This window comes from Lissotriton vulgaris, chromosome 2_2 (genome assembly GCF_964263255.1).
Source record: "Lissotriton vulgaris chromosome 2_2, aLisVul1.2, whole genome shotgun sequence".
In the NCBI taxonomy this organism is placed as follows: Eukaryota; Metazoa; Chordata; class Amphibia; order Caudata; family Salamandridae; genus Lissotriton; species Lissotriton vulgaris.
The window spans coordinates 209,926,136-209,938,981 of record NC_141688.1 but is presented as its reverse complement, the minus strand read 5'-3'; the positions used below and the strand labels follow the sequence as shown (position 1 = coordinate 209,938,981).

At 45.7% G+C, this 12,846-nt stretch overlaps 1 protein-coding gene across 4 annotated transcripts in view; it reads right to left on the bottom strand.

Moving 5' to 3' along the window:
• Positions 1-12,846, bottom strand: part of LOC147729254 (uncharacterized) — a 690,765-nt gene that overhangs the window by 640,375 nt on the left and 37,544 nt on the right. For all 4 annotated transcript variants that reach the window (XM_086959552.1, XM_086959555.1, XM_086959553.1 and 1 more), the window contains exon 3: positions 7,753-7,899. In XM_086959552.1, the coding sequence (XP_086815678.1) occupies positions 7,753-7,899 (147 nt within the window). The remainder of the gene's footprint in view (positions 1-7,752; positions 7,900-12,846) is intronic.

The window sequence follows — 12,846 nt, the reverse complement described above, 5'->3', positions numbered from 1 at the left end:
TAGCGTGTAATAGCATGGCATACTCTGTTATTCACGTGCCCAACTATTGGGGCAAATGCATGCATAGGTCGAGACGACAGTGAAATAGAGCTATGGGGTCATGCCGGATACCCCAGTCTTTTCACCCACCACCCTTATGACAATGGCTAGGACGGAAATATCACTGTGCTGATATGGAACGTAATAGGGATGGGGGGACAAAATTAAACGAGGTATAGTGCAACACTATCTTAAAACACAAGCCCCCGGTCTTGTGTTGCTGCGGCACTTACACCTACATGTACGTGATCGGTTCCAGGGGGCACTGGGAGGGGAAAGCCGTTAATGTAGTCTCAGCGTACCTTCCCCCGGCACTAGGTAAAGAACCAGTGGTGGACCTGGGGAAAATTATAGTGGACCTTCCAGTAGGCACCCTGATCTTGGGGGGCGATTTTAACATGACAATGGACGACCAAAGAGATCACTTGACTGCTACACACGCCGCTGGCTAGGCCGGCGACCGGCGAGGCACCACGACCCACAGGAGCTGTCCCACTTCAAGTCCGCGATCATTTGCGCATGCGCACCACTGACCCCCTAATATACTGACATTATCAGTATACGCGGCACCGTTTGGAGGGGTCTTCTTTTGACACTGTGCAAGCAGGACAGGCACGACGCGGCGCAGCCGCGAAAGGAACATTGGGACACGCCGATACGAACTGTTCTGTTTCGTTTGCTGAATTCATGGTTTATTTCTAGAAACATTGTAAAATAAGACGTCACTTATGGAACTGTTTATTTGCTGATCGAAAGTAATGTGACCATAATACCTGAAGTCTAACATGCCAGAGACAAGTGGGGCGCCACAGCACACCCTCCCCTACAGACCTTCACCCTTACGATCTACCGCTTTTTTGCAGCCGGCCCGCAGGGTTGTAGGCTTTGCTATATGTACTGCACTTTTGAACACTAATAAACGTCTTACAAAAAAAAAAATGGACGACCAAAGAGATAGACATCCACAACAACGTCAAACACGACTCCATACACGCAAGGCTGAGTTCCCAAAAACCATGGGCCTAATGGACATCAGTTGATCTCTACAGGCGGATGGGACACAATACGCCTACGACTAACGCATACAAGAGCATTGACTATTTTTTTATATCGGTCACTTCCCCAATCCTAAGGCTCTACTAAGAGGCATCTCTGATTGTTCTCCGGTGTGGGTCAAACTTAAATACTTCAGTCAACGCCTGCGAGCCACCATAGTCCTTAGACCATGGCTGCTTAAAATCCCAGATATTAGGGCAGATCCGCTCACGCAGACAGTTAATTATTTCAAAGAAATGTTGGGACAGTAGCCTCAGCACAAACCATATGGGAAGCCTTTAAGGAAGTACTGTAGGGCCAGGCAATGATGCTAATAGTGGGCTATAGTAACAAGTAAAAAAAAAGAAAAGAAAAAAGAAAACTACAGAACTGCACCCGTAGACAACAAAATGCACCAAACCACTGGCAAGCAGCATGAATGCCTGAGCATCAACGGGTATCAAGTTAGAAGCGTTCATTAATTAGTCACTTAACCAGATACTGATCAGAATGTTCTTCCATCAACCAACTGCACTTGGCTATTGTCTGCAACAGCAATTAGATTGGGATTAATTCCACGACCATGCAGCAATCACATACATCGCATGGTCATTGCTGACCTATTGCCTGTAAATTAACTCTAAGATAACACAGTAAACGATCCATTGGGTGCCATGTTGTGCTGTCACTACAGAAAGGAAGAACTATGTAGAATTCTCACGAGTCATTTTAAACAAATACTAAACAACCATCTCAATTCCTCTATGTTGTCCCTTGAGGAGTTTGCACACACCGTGCAATTTTATAACAAATGCAGCCCATGAACAAACTCCAACAGGTGCAAACACACACACACGTGACCCTGCACAAGCTCGGTCATTAATGCGATAAGTCTGCACATCCCATTACACTAAACTGACAGGATAGCTGTCCAGACCACCATCACGGTCCTTCATGCCCCATGCAATCAGCAAAACATGAGCGTACCCTTTTTTTTCTGCAACTTCTACATGCAGATCATCCACATTCTAGGACATGTCAGTGCACTTACACAACTGCATTGACAACAAATTCAGGTCGGTGCCCCCTGCCCATAGCACTTACTGCGTCTGTCACTGCATACACTGTATCACTGCTAAGCACATACTTCCTAATGCAAGTCTAATGCACCCTTGTCATTCTGGCTATGTGGCAGGTTCAAACACACTTTGAGGTGTCCTCACACATTAGTTATTAGACATATCACATTCCTGACCACCCTCCTGGCATCCTCCACGATTAGGGTGGATTCCATGTCCACCTATAAACGACTCATACCTTCTGCGTGGCACTGCCATCCTCTTGCCAACCTACACCAAAAGATCGCTATACTCGGTCCTGTGCCTCTACTACTGAGCATCCTACTTAACTTTGCCTGCCGTGTCTCTCTGCTCTGCACCTGTCCTCTATTCCCTTGTCTGTCATGAATTCACTCTACACATTACCCACATAATGCTCAGCCTCGCTCAGCGCCTTGTCCCAGTTCTGAAAGCTCACCTCGCGTGGCCTCATTGTCTCGGTCCATCGGGGCTCCCCGCTCCGTCACCGGGTTCACCTGGAAATGGCTCTGGCTGGGCGAGGGTCGGAAGGGCAGGTTGGGGCCGGCGCCTACGGCAAGCAGTTCCTCCTCGCCTGGGGCCAGCGGGGCCTACGCGCAGTCCGGCTCCACCATGCAGCTGGTGCGGCTGCTATTCCGGAGCTCTGAGGTGCTGTGTGCCTCTCCCCGTCCGCCCCTCGCTGCAGGTAAACAGCTGCGCCTCCTGCTGCACACCTGAGGCAGCTCAGCACGTTTCCTGAGGGAGCATCCCGCGCTCAGAGCCCATGCGGGGAAGGGCAAGGGCTGTGCGGCAGATGCTCAGACACAAAGACGCTCTCCGCACCTATGCGCATATAGACAGGGATGAGGGGCAGGGAGAGGCGTTCGCCTCTTCTGACAGCGCCGCGCATCATTTGGTATGAAGACGGCTGTGACTGTTTCTCTTCAATGATAAGCATAAAGCACATCTGTACATAACCCTTCTGGTATTCCGTTAACTGATGGACTAAAAAGTATGTTATTGCAGTTCGTTCAAGTGTCGTTGCTTGGAAATGGAAAAACTAGAGGGGTGTGTGTGTGTGTGTGTGTGTCTGTCTGTCTCTCAACAGTTCACAGTCGGAGCGCGTGTTCACACACGCACCTGATCAGTTTCCGGCATGCTGCGCGTGCCCATCTCCTGTCTCCTTGAAAGCATAGCCGGTGACTATAGGTCTCGCAGGCGAGACATCGCCAGGTGCGAGACCTAAAAAACAAGAGCAGCAGATTTCACAATTGGAAAGTGAACTCCCAACAGCTGGAAGAAGATAGCATTAGATCTCCCACAGATATGGCTATACACCGACTTACTATAAAACAGTTTGAATATAGGACTCTAGTGCGGGAGCACATGAAGACCAAACTTTTATATACTTAACACAAGCTGTATAAAATGGGGGACAGGGCTGGGAAGCTATTAGCTTTGCTGGAGAAAAGGGAGCAAGGGGAGAGATGGATGCCCAGGAAGACCCTCAATGGAACCACACAGACCTCAAACCAGCAAGATATAGTAAACGCATTTACATATCATTTAGAAAAAAATACACTCCATCAACAACATACACAGCAGAGGACTCCCGTCAACTGCTTGGAGATATTCACTTACCTACACTCTCAGAAGGAGACAGAGATTCTCTATAAGAGCTTACTGATGACGAAATTCAAAGGGCCATTAACTGTATGCAGTCGGGGAAGGCGATGGAACTGAATGGGGTACCTATTGAATTTCTGAAAATTATTGCTTTCCACACTGCGCCACATCTGCAGGTCATGTATGACGAAAGCTACGAGAAAGGGGTCCTGCCAGAAGATCAACGGCTGGCCTCTGCTGGGCCGAGCTGCCCCGTTAAAAGATGCTGGCCCTTCCGTGCTTCCTCTATGTCCTAAAAAATTGTCAAAATAAGGTACCGGATGCCTATTTCTCAAGTGAAGAAAGTGAGGTGAGAGCACTACTATGGAACAGAGGCGCACTTCGTATAGCGTTGCAAAAGTTGACTAAGGGATGGTAGGATGGGGGAGATTGCCCTCCGTGATGTGAGACTCTACTATTGGGCCTCACAATTAGTGGTGGTAAACCACTGGGCATAACACCCCCAGATGGATCTGGCTTACATGCTGGAAAGATATCAGATGGGCAGAGAGGGATATATGGGGGCGCTATACACAAAAGCCCAAAAAGGCAGATCCATCGGCCCAACGCCCACACAGTAGCGTTATGGCACCAGGCGACTAATTGCCTCGGGTGGACGAATGGGATGAGCCAATCCACACCATTATGCTTTACCCAGCTACTAGGACTACTATGTAATCAGCCTGGGTTTGATAAGTGGGATACCATAGGAATTTCCACTGTAGGGGACCTGCTGAAAAAGGGTAAAATCCTGAAGTTCGGGACACTGAGGGATAAATATGAACTAGCCCAAGGGGAGATTTTCCGATATCTGCAGATCCAACACGCTCTTACTACAGCACTCCCAGACATCAATAAGATACCAGAGTCGTCTCCCTTGAAAGATCGGCTACTGGATGAACACATTTTAAATAAAGCCATATCGTTAACATACAGAAAATTGTGTAACAACCTACCGGACCCGTTCCACATACTACGGGAAAAATGGCACACAGGTTTAGCACCCATTGACGATGAGGACTGGAAAGCGTCGCTGATGTCCCCAAGGGAGGCGGCCATTACTCTCAGTTTCCGCCTGATACAACTAACAACTTTGCACAGATCCTATCTCACAGGGGTTACACTAGCAAAAATAGGTTCAAGATCGGACACAATATGCCTTCGTGGCTGCCACCAAGAAGCAACCTTTTTTCATACTATTTGGGACAGCCCAATCATACGACCCATATGGGAAGGGGCCACAGCACACATCCGGGAGGCACTTGGGAAGGCAGTCACCCTTACACCACAACTCAGCCTACTTAATATATGGAAAGATACTGACCTCACAAAGGTAGAACAACAACTGACCACATTTGGTTATACTATAGTGAAGCGTGAAATAGCCAAATAGTGGGTGGTAGTGGCAGACAGACCATCTCAACAGGTATGGGCAAAGAAATCAGACAAGTGCATGATAGCTGAGAATAAGGTTTTTAAATCAAGAGAGTGTCCCAAGAAATGAGGCAAGTGGAATGAGTATCGGGGGGGACCTGTGTCTTTCCCCCCCAACTGTGGAAATGGAAATGCAACAGAATGTGGCGCACTCTTTGGAACTACTGTAACTGAATAATTATATTATTGTTATGAACATGCTTGATAAATGACTGTATTTTAGATTTACTGAAAAATGTGGCTTTCAAAGTTTAAAAATGATAAAAAAATATATTTTTTTTAAACTTCAAAACTGATGGGACAATAAGGTGCGAAGAGAGACCTTAAATGACTTGCCATATTTTGAAAAGCTATTACAAACGTGCTGTTAGACAGCTAGCTAATACGAAAGGGATGTGTGATGAAATAAAGGCCAAGTTGTTTATAATATTCACAAACATTATAGTGTCCATGATTTGCAGACAAACTGGGTATAATAAAGTGTGAAACACCAACCTGGTGTTCGTATTGATTTCGGGGTATGGGGTAGGACTCTATATTTACCTTGTTTGGATGAGAGGTTTTCCCAGGTGTGTCCGATTCCAAACACTCTCACTTACTCAAGCACAACTCAGAAGAAGAGGAGTGAGAGACGCTAGTTATCCTTCCCACTAAAAAGATCACAGTTTTATTCTAGGGCATTTAGAACCTACCAGGTGTGACAGCCATTGGGTTTAACGCGATAGGCAGCTCTGTTAAACAGCAAGTCTGACTGAGTTAGGGGCGGGATGACCTAATCCATTTTAACTATTTTAATAGTTTCAATAATATGTCTTTTATTCTAAAAAATAGTCCCCTTCTCGTTTATGAAGACCTGTAAATAGTTCAACAAATTTAGAAGCACAATGTTTTCTATTACAAATTATGTTTAAAAGATGGTAACAGTGCCAGTATAAACAGCAGTTTGGCTTTATTTCATTTAAAGCGATACAAAAGGGGATGATGGACGGTGCGTTTGAACAAATCTGACACTCACCCCCAGTCAACGGATCTGGGTTTTATCCATCACCATTCTTTAGCTCACTTAGCCACCCCAGTTCAGACATGGCCATATTATTTCATTTAAGCCAACAGAGAGCTTGACCACTGGGGCTCCAAAGCCCATCAAGAGGGTAACGAGAAGGCAGTCAAAGAAAGAACACAAATGGTAAGCAACCACATTTGCAACCTTGTTCCCTTTTAGGTCAAAGCCTGCTAAAGACTTCTCGGGGACATTCTGAACGCATACCTAGGAATGCATTCCGCCCATCGCTTACCATTGGATTGAGGTTTTTAACTCCCATTTGCTTGCTTTGTATTGTCCAAAACGGCAGTGCACTACAGCATTATGCACATTCCAATCTACTCTTTGCCAGTCCACTCTACGGAATTCCCTCCACGACACTCTATGCCACTCCAATTTATTCCACAACACTCTCCTCTACGTCACTAACTTTTAGCCATGCCGACCAGCTGCAACGTTAGTATACAGCATGGCTAAAACATATTGGGAACGCCAATAAGTCTTGCATCGGTGAAACCCATTAGTTTTGCCAGTGCTTGTTTGGCATGCGAGAGAGGGCAGGGGTGGACATACAGAATGAAAGCAAGGAAGGGAAGGTAATGCAAGTGGATTAAGAAATGAGTTATTTTTAAAAGAGTAGAAAAGGCGTTAACTATCCTTCCCAAGTCCTTTCTCATGCCGTTTGTTGTACAGCATACTTTCAGTGGCACGCCTTCACTGATATACAGAGATAAACAGATGGTGGAAAGAGACATTCAAAGAAAGGAGAAGGACGGATATACTGTGAAGAAAGTTATGGCCTAAAAAAAAGTCCCAAGTTCCTGAGGTTTTAGGAAGTTCTCCAATTTTGGTATTTACCATGATTTAAACAAATATATGACGGACAACACTTATTTGCGTCCATGCACAATATTAAATGCTATAGAAGCGGTGACACTTTCCATTGGACCGATATGTTATGCACACATGATGAGCTTTAAGCAAGACTCACTATATAACAAGACTGAAATAAAAACATGGGAAAACACACTTTCAAGACCTCAAGGACCATCTGCAAAACAAACAAAAAAATGTACACAACTTCAGATCATATTACCATGTGTAGAAGTAGACAAAGAGACCCTGAATAATGTTTGGTTTTAAAAAGGGTATTTTTAAAGTTCCTCAAGCTAAGCTGCCAGAAGGTTTCTATTTCAAAATAGTTTGTTTACTGAAAACACATGGTTAAGTCCAAATTAGCATGCAGGGTTTGTGAGAGTCCACAGTATGTGTACAGTTCCTTAAAGTATGTGTTAGCCTTCAGGGCCTACCTGTCGCTAAAAGTTTTAAAAAATAAATATGAAACCATAAATGATACAATGAAAAATTTGTAAAACATGCATCAACAACATTTACTACAGATCATGAAGAACAAGGGTAGTTTGTTTTTTGACTTCAAAGCAATCCCTTAAATTCACAGACCTTCAGCTGTTGCTCTTTAGTTTGAAGCTGCTGGTCTTTCTCTCGGATCAGTTCCTTAAGCTGCACCACCAGCTGCTGCGTCTGTGCCAACTGTTCGCTTATTTCGGTCAGTGACATGGTGCTTGTCTCAGCTTCCATACCCGGTGCCTACAAAATTGGAACATTATTGAACGCAACACAAAAAGGAACAGACATACATCAGTACAAACAAGTCAGCTTTGACTTGCAACCAGCAAGATGAAGCGATTAGGTTATGATTTTCAACCAAGGCTAAAACTGTTTTGGGGAGGCAGGGCTGATATTTTAGACATGAATGAGTTACATTTGAAGATTTAGGGGGCCATTAGGATATCTGACGGATCACCACTAGTGGCGGCAATCTGCCTGCCAAATATCCTTTTTCCACCTCGCCATATTAGTATGGTAAGGGGCACAGTGGCGGACAGAAAGACCATCCACCTCTTTTCCGCCGGTCGGATTTACGGCCGGGCAGAATAGGCAGTAAATATGGTGGCAGTGCCTTGCAGGCATCGCCATCCATATTAGCATCCTAGAGGTGACATGCCTATCCATGGTGCAGACTCCGCCATTGAAAGGCATAGGGAGAATGCCTTTGGGGGCCCGTTGCAGGCCCAAGGCGGAGTGCAGGGGGTGGATACCTGCACTTGGGGGTACTCCTGGCATGCACAAGTTGGCAGGCTCTGCGCGTTGCCTGTCACGTTGCGCATGCCAATGCACAACATGCATATTTTGCTTTGCTGCGGGAGCACCGCCCGCTGCAATGTAAAATGTGCTGGATGCGACCGCCAGCGTGGCGGTCGCATCCTAATTGCCGTGGCGGGACCGCCGCACCTGTGGCGGTTGGTCAAGTGTACCGTTACAGTGGCGGGCATGATAGGCCTCTTAGTTTTCCTACTGTGTTACAAACCCAATTTATTACATTTTTGTTATTAGTAGATGTGGTGTAGTCCACAGATTCTGGAATAAGTCTACAGTAAGTGACACTAAGAAAAGACAGGGGTTTTATTGTTTTTTAACTGGCTGTATTAGCATTCACCTACAGGAAACTACTGCTGCCTACAAAGCCACACGTCTAATACTGTCACACATATTATCAGGCTAGATGGCAATTATATAGAGAGGATGAAACCTGCCATGTACCAGCTTATTTATGAAACAATAGATAGGTCTAAGAGGTAGACTGTTCCATGGTCTTCCTCATACAGATGTGTCACAGTCGGTCTGACAAGACCTATTTGAATTGCTGTACTGTTTACAACACCATCACTTCTGCTGAATGGCTGTACTTTTCCTTGAGATTAAATAGAGATACAATAAATCATTTATGCACTCAATGTTACAGGTACTTTATAGTCAAGCTCAGATTTCACTCATACAAAACTACAGAAATTCAGCAGTTAAGTAACCTGAGCCAGCTATAACTTACGCCCCGCAATACACTGCTTATGACCTCATACATTACATTACTCATGACATGATCAGTGACATCACTGATGACATCCTAAATGATCCAGTGATTGTGAGTGTTTTCGAAAAGTTTCTGAGTGTTAAAGATATATATACTAAGATACTACAAAAGTAAAATAAGTATAGTTTGTGTACTACTCAGTGATTATATTTGTAACAAACTATGTAAGTGGCTGTGTGACTGTCAGTGGCAGCTTGCAGGGATAATGCTGTGGGCCAGGAAGGAGGGGCAGGGGAGTAGTGCAGTCCAACATTCTACGGAAAAGAAATAAAGAAATATCTGCTGTCGTATGTCAGACTCCAGTACCCCCCACCCAGCCCTGCTCCGCCCCCCCGCCCCACAGTGCTATCTCTGCGAGGCGCCACTGGTGACTGTGTGTATCCATGTATGAGTAGTTGTCTGAGTGGCTCTATGAATGGGTGAGTGGTTGTATGGGTGAATGACTGGGTGTGTGGGTCAGTGACTGTGTATGTGTGACTGTGTGATAGGGTTTGTCAGTGGTGAATGTATGAGAGTGGGTATGGGAGAGGCTGTATAGGCGAATGACTGGGTGTGTGAGTGGCTGTATGGGTAGATGTGTGCTCTCTTCAGTAACTGTATAGTGAGTACATGTGTTAGTATCTAACAGTGAGTGAGTGTGTGTGTGTGTCAGTAACTGTATGGGTGACTTAGTGGCTATATGAGTGACTGCATGGGTGGTTGGGGAGCTGTATGGGTGTATGAGTGGGTGTGTTAGTGTCTGTATGACAGGATGTGTGAGTGGCTGTATTGGTGAATGGGTGGGTGCATGAGTGGCTGTGTTAGTGAGTGAGAGAGGCATGAGTGGTAGCATGGGTGAGTTAGTGGCTCTAAGATTCCGTGAGTGGGTGTGTGAGTACTTATATGAGTCAGTGAATGGATATGAGAGTGGTTGAATAGGAGTGGGTGTATGAGAGGTTTTATGGGGGGAATGGTACTATGGATGATGTAATGAGTGATGTCATCAGTAATGTCTGAATATATCAGGAGTGATGCGAGCTCATTATTAGTGCATTGCAGTGGCATAAGTAATAGTTAGCTAAGGTAACTAATACTGCTGAATTTCTATGGTTTTGTAGGAGTGAAATCTGAGACCAACTATAACACCAATGTTACCTTTGTTTTTTTAGTGAATTTCTAAGGTTATTTTAATTTTACTTCCTAAGTATAACATCCCTGTAACCTTTGGTTTTTGAGTGAATTTCTACAATTTGTAAAATAATTTGATCAACAACTTTTATTGTTTTTTGCAATCAAAAGCACGATAACTCATTTCACTGTGGCATACAATATATTTCCAGATTTTATCAGGCATTACTCTTTATTCACATAACTGGACTTACTGCATTGTGAGTCCTATGGTTACCCACACTCCGATCGAGTGTCTTTAGTTCGCCAGTCACAGCCATTTGCCCCGCAAATTATATTTGGCAGGACATCCTCTCGCCTCAAACACTGGTTTTTCCTGCGAGGCGCACTAGTCCACTCATTTGTGCCATTTAGAGATGGTCAGGGGGGCAGAATCTTTCCAGGCGGCCGCAATGTCCCTTTTGGTCACCATGGTAGCTGTTCCCAAGATCATGTTTTCAGCACAGGAGCCATCTACCCTCCATGACTTCCAGGATAAGGTCTAGGGGACTAAGAGGAACCTCTCAACTCAGTGAGTGTGGCGCTCTATTCTGTCACTCAAATAATGGGTGAGGGCGGTGCAGGAGAACCATATGGTAAAATTCTGAAGCTCTACCGCACATCGCAGGCATCTAGGAGTACGAAGAAAGCCAGGTCAATGCAGACGGACAGGGGTGAGGTACGCACAGTGGAGGAAGTATATTTGGATTAGGTGGAGCATATTAGAGATGGTGATTATTCAGGGTGCCATCAGGGCATCTTTACAATCTTCTTCCTCAAGAGGACCCAGCCATTGCTCCCGGTGGTTCTTTAAAGAGTCTAGGGTGGATAGGGAGTTATTAACCAGGGAACGATAAATCTGAGACACTCCACCCTTTCCCAGATTACTCATAAGGATTTTGGCTTCTAGTGGACTGAACTCTAGGAATTTAGTGCCTGCAGGGGGGTAAAGGGTTATGGAATGTCGGAGCTGTAGCTATTTATATAATTGAGTGTAATGTAGTGAGTAACTGATATGCCGGTCTTGAAAGAAGCATAGATGTCTCCCTTTCTACACACCCCCTTGGTGCGCAATCCCGATCAGTTTCCATTTCAGAAACTCTTCCAGAGTCCCCACCTCCCAAGCCAGGTGCCATGCCACATGGGCGTCTGTTATGTGAGTTCAGCCACCCACTGAGTGTATCGCAGTGCGGAGCGCCATGCAAGTAGGGCCACCCAAGTCTCTGCCGGGAGATTGTGAGGGATCGGGCACCATAGCGCATAGCCTGGCTCCGGGAGAACCTGAGGCTCTTGAGTTCCAACCGATAAACCGGGTCAGATCATCCTCCGGTAAACCAATAATGTATCACTAGGAAACAGGTGGCCATGTAGTAGAGGAAGAGGTTTGTCATCCCCATGCCTCCATCGTACGGGGCCGGCTGACAATGGGTGAGGGCTATGCGTGGCCTCGAGTTTTCCCCGGAGAAATGCTGTGATCATGGGGAGATGAAGTGAGAGGTACTAGAATACGTATAATAACCAGGGAAGCACCATCATCTTGACCAAAGAGATCTTGCCAAGGGGATTGAGGGGGGAGAGATTGCCATCTGCGGCGGTTCTCTTTTGTGCGTTTGATCAGAGGGTTAATGTTAAAAGACCAGGTAAGTTCCGGGAGGGGCACCCACAGATGCCCAGATATTGATAGAAAAACAGTTCCATCATAATACACACTTAGGAGCAATGCAAGAGCAGAATCAGCTTACAGTGTAGAAATCACATCAGTCCAATCATTAACGGTTAATGGGATGTTCCACCTCCAGTTCAGTGTACCCTCTGGCCTAAGTCCATTCAGATGCCCAGATATTGAGAGGTGAGGCGCCATAGGAGGATAGTTCTTTGCCACTCCACACATTCCCATGACACGGTGAAGGGCACCAAAGTTGATTTAACTGGATTCAGGCGCAAGCCTGACGCCTCTCCGAATAGCCGAAGCATATGGAGATATCGGGGACCAGAGAGTGCTGGGTCAACAAGGAAGAGTAGAACTTCATCTGCATATAGAGCGATACGATACTTGTATCCTTGCCATTGCCACCCTTTTATCTGCATGCCAGTGCAGATGAGGCGGGGTAGCAGCTCTATTGTTAGAGCAAAGGGGAGGGCATTCTTGTCTCGTCCTTCTCCTGACAGAGTAGACATTTGAGTGTGTCCCATTAATGAGGACCCTAGCAGACGGATTGGAGTATAGCACCCATATCAGTATCCGCAAGTGTGGACAAATCCTGCTTTCTCCAGCACACTTTCCAAGTAAAGTCAATCAACTGGGTTGAATGCTTGTCTGACATCGATTAGTAGCAAGGCTTGGTACAGGGGAGAGGAGGTGGTGGTGGTAATCCAGTGCCACATGCAAGTATCGTAGGCAATGTCTTGTGCTCCAATGCAGCATAAAGCCGCAGTAGTCAGGATGTATGAGGCTATGT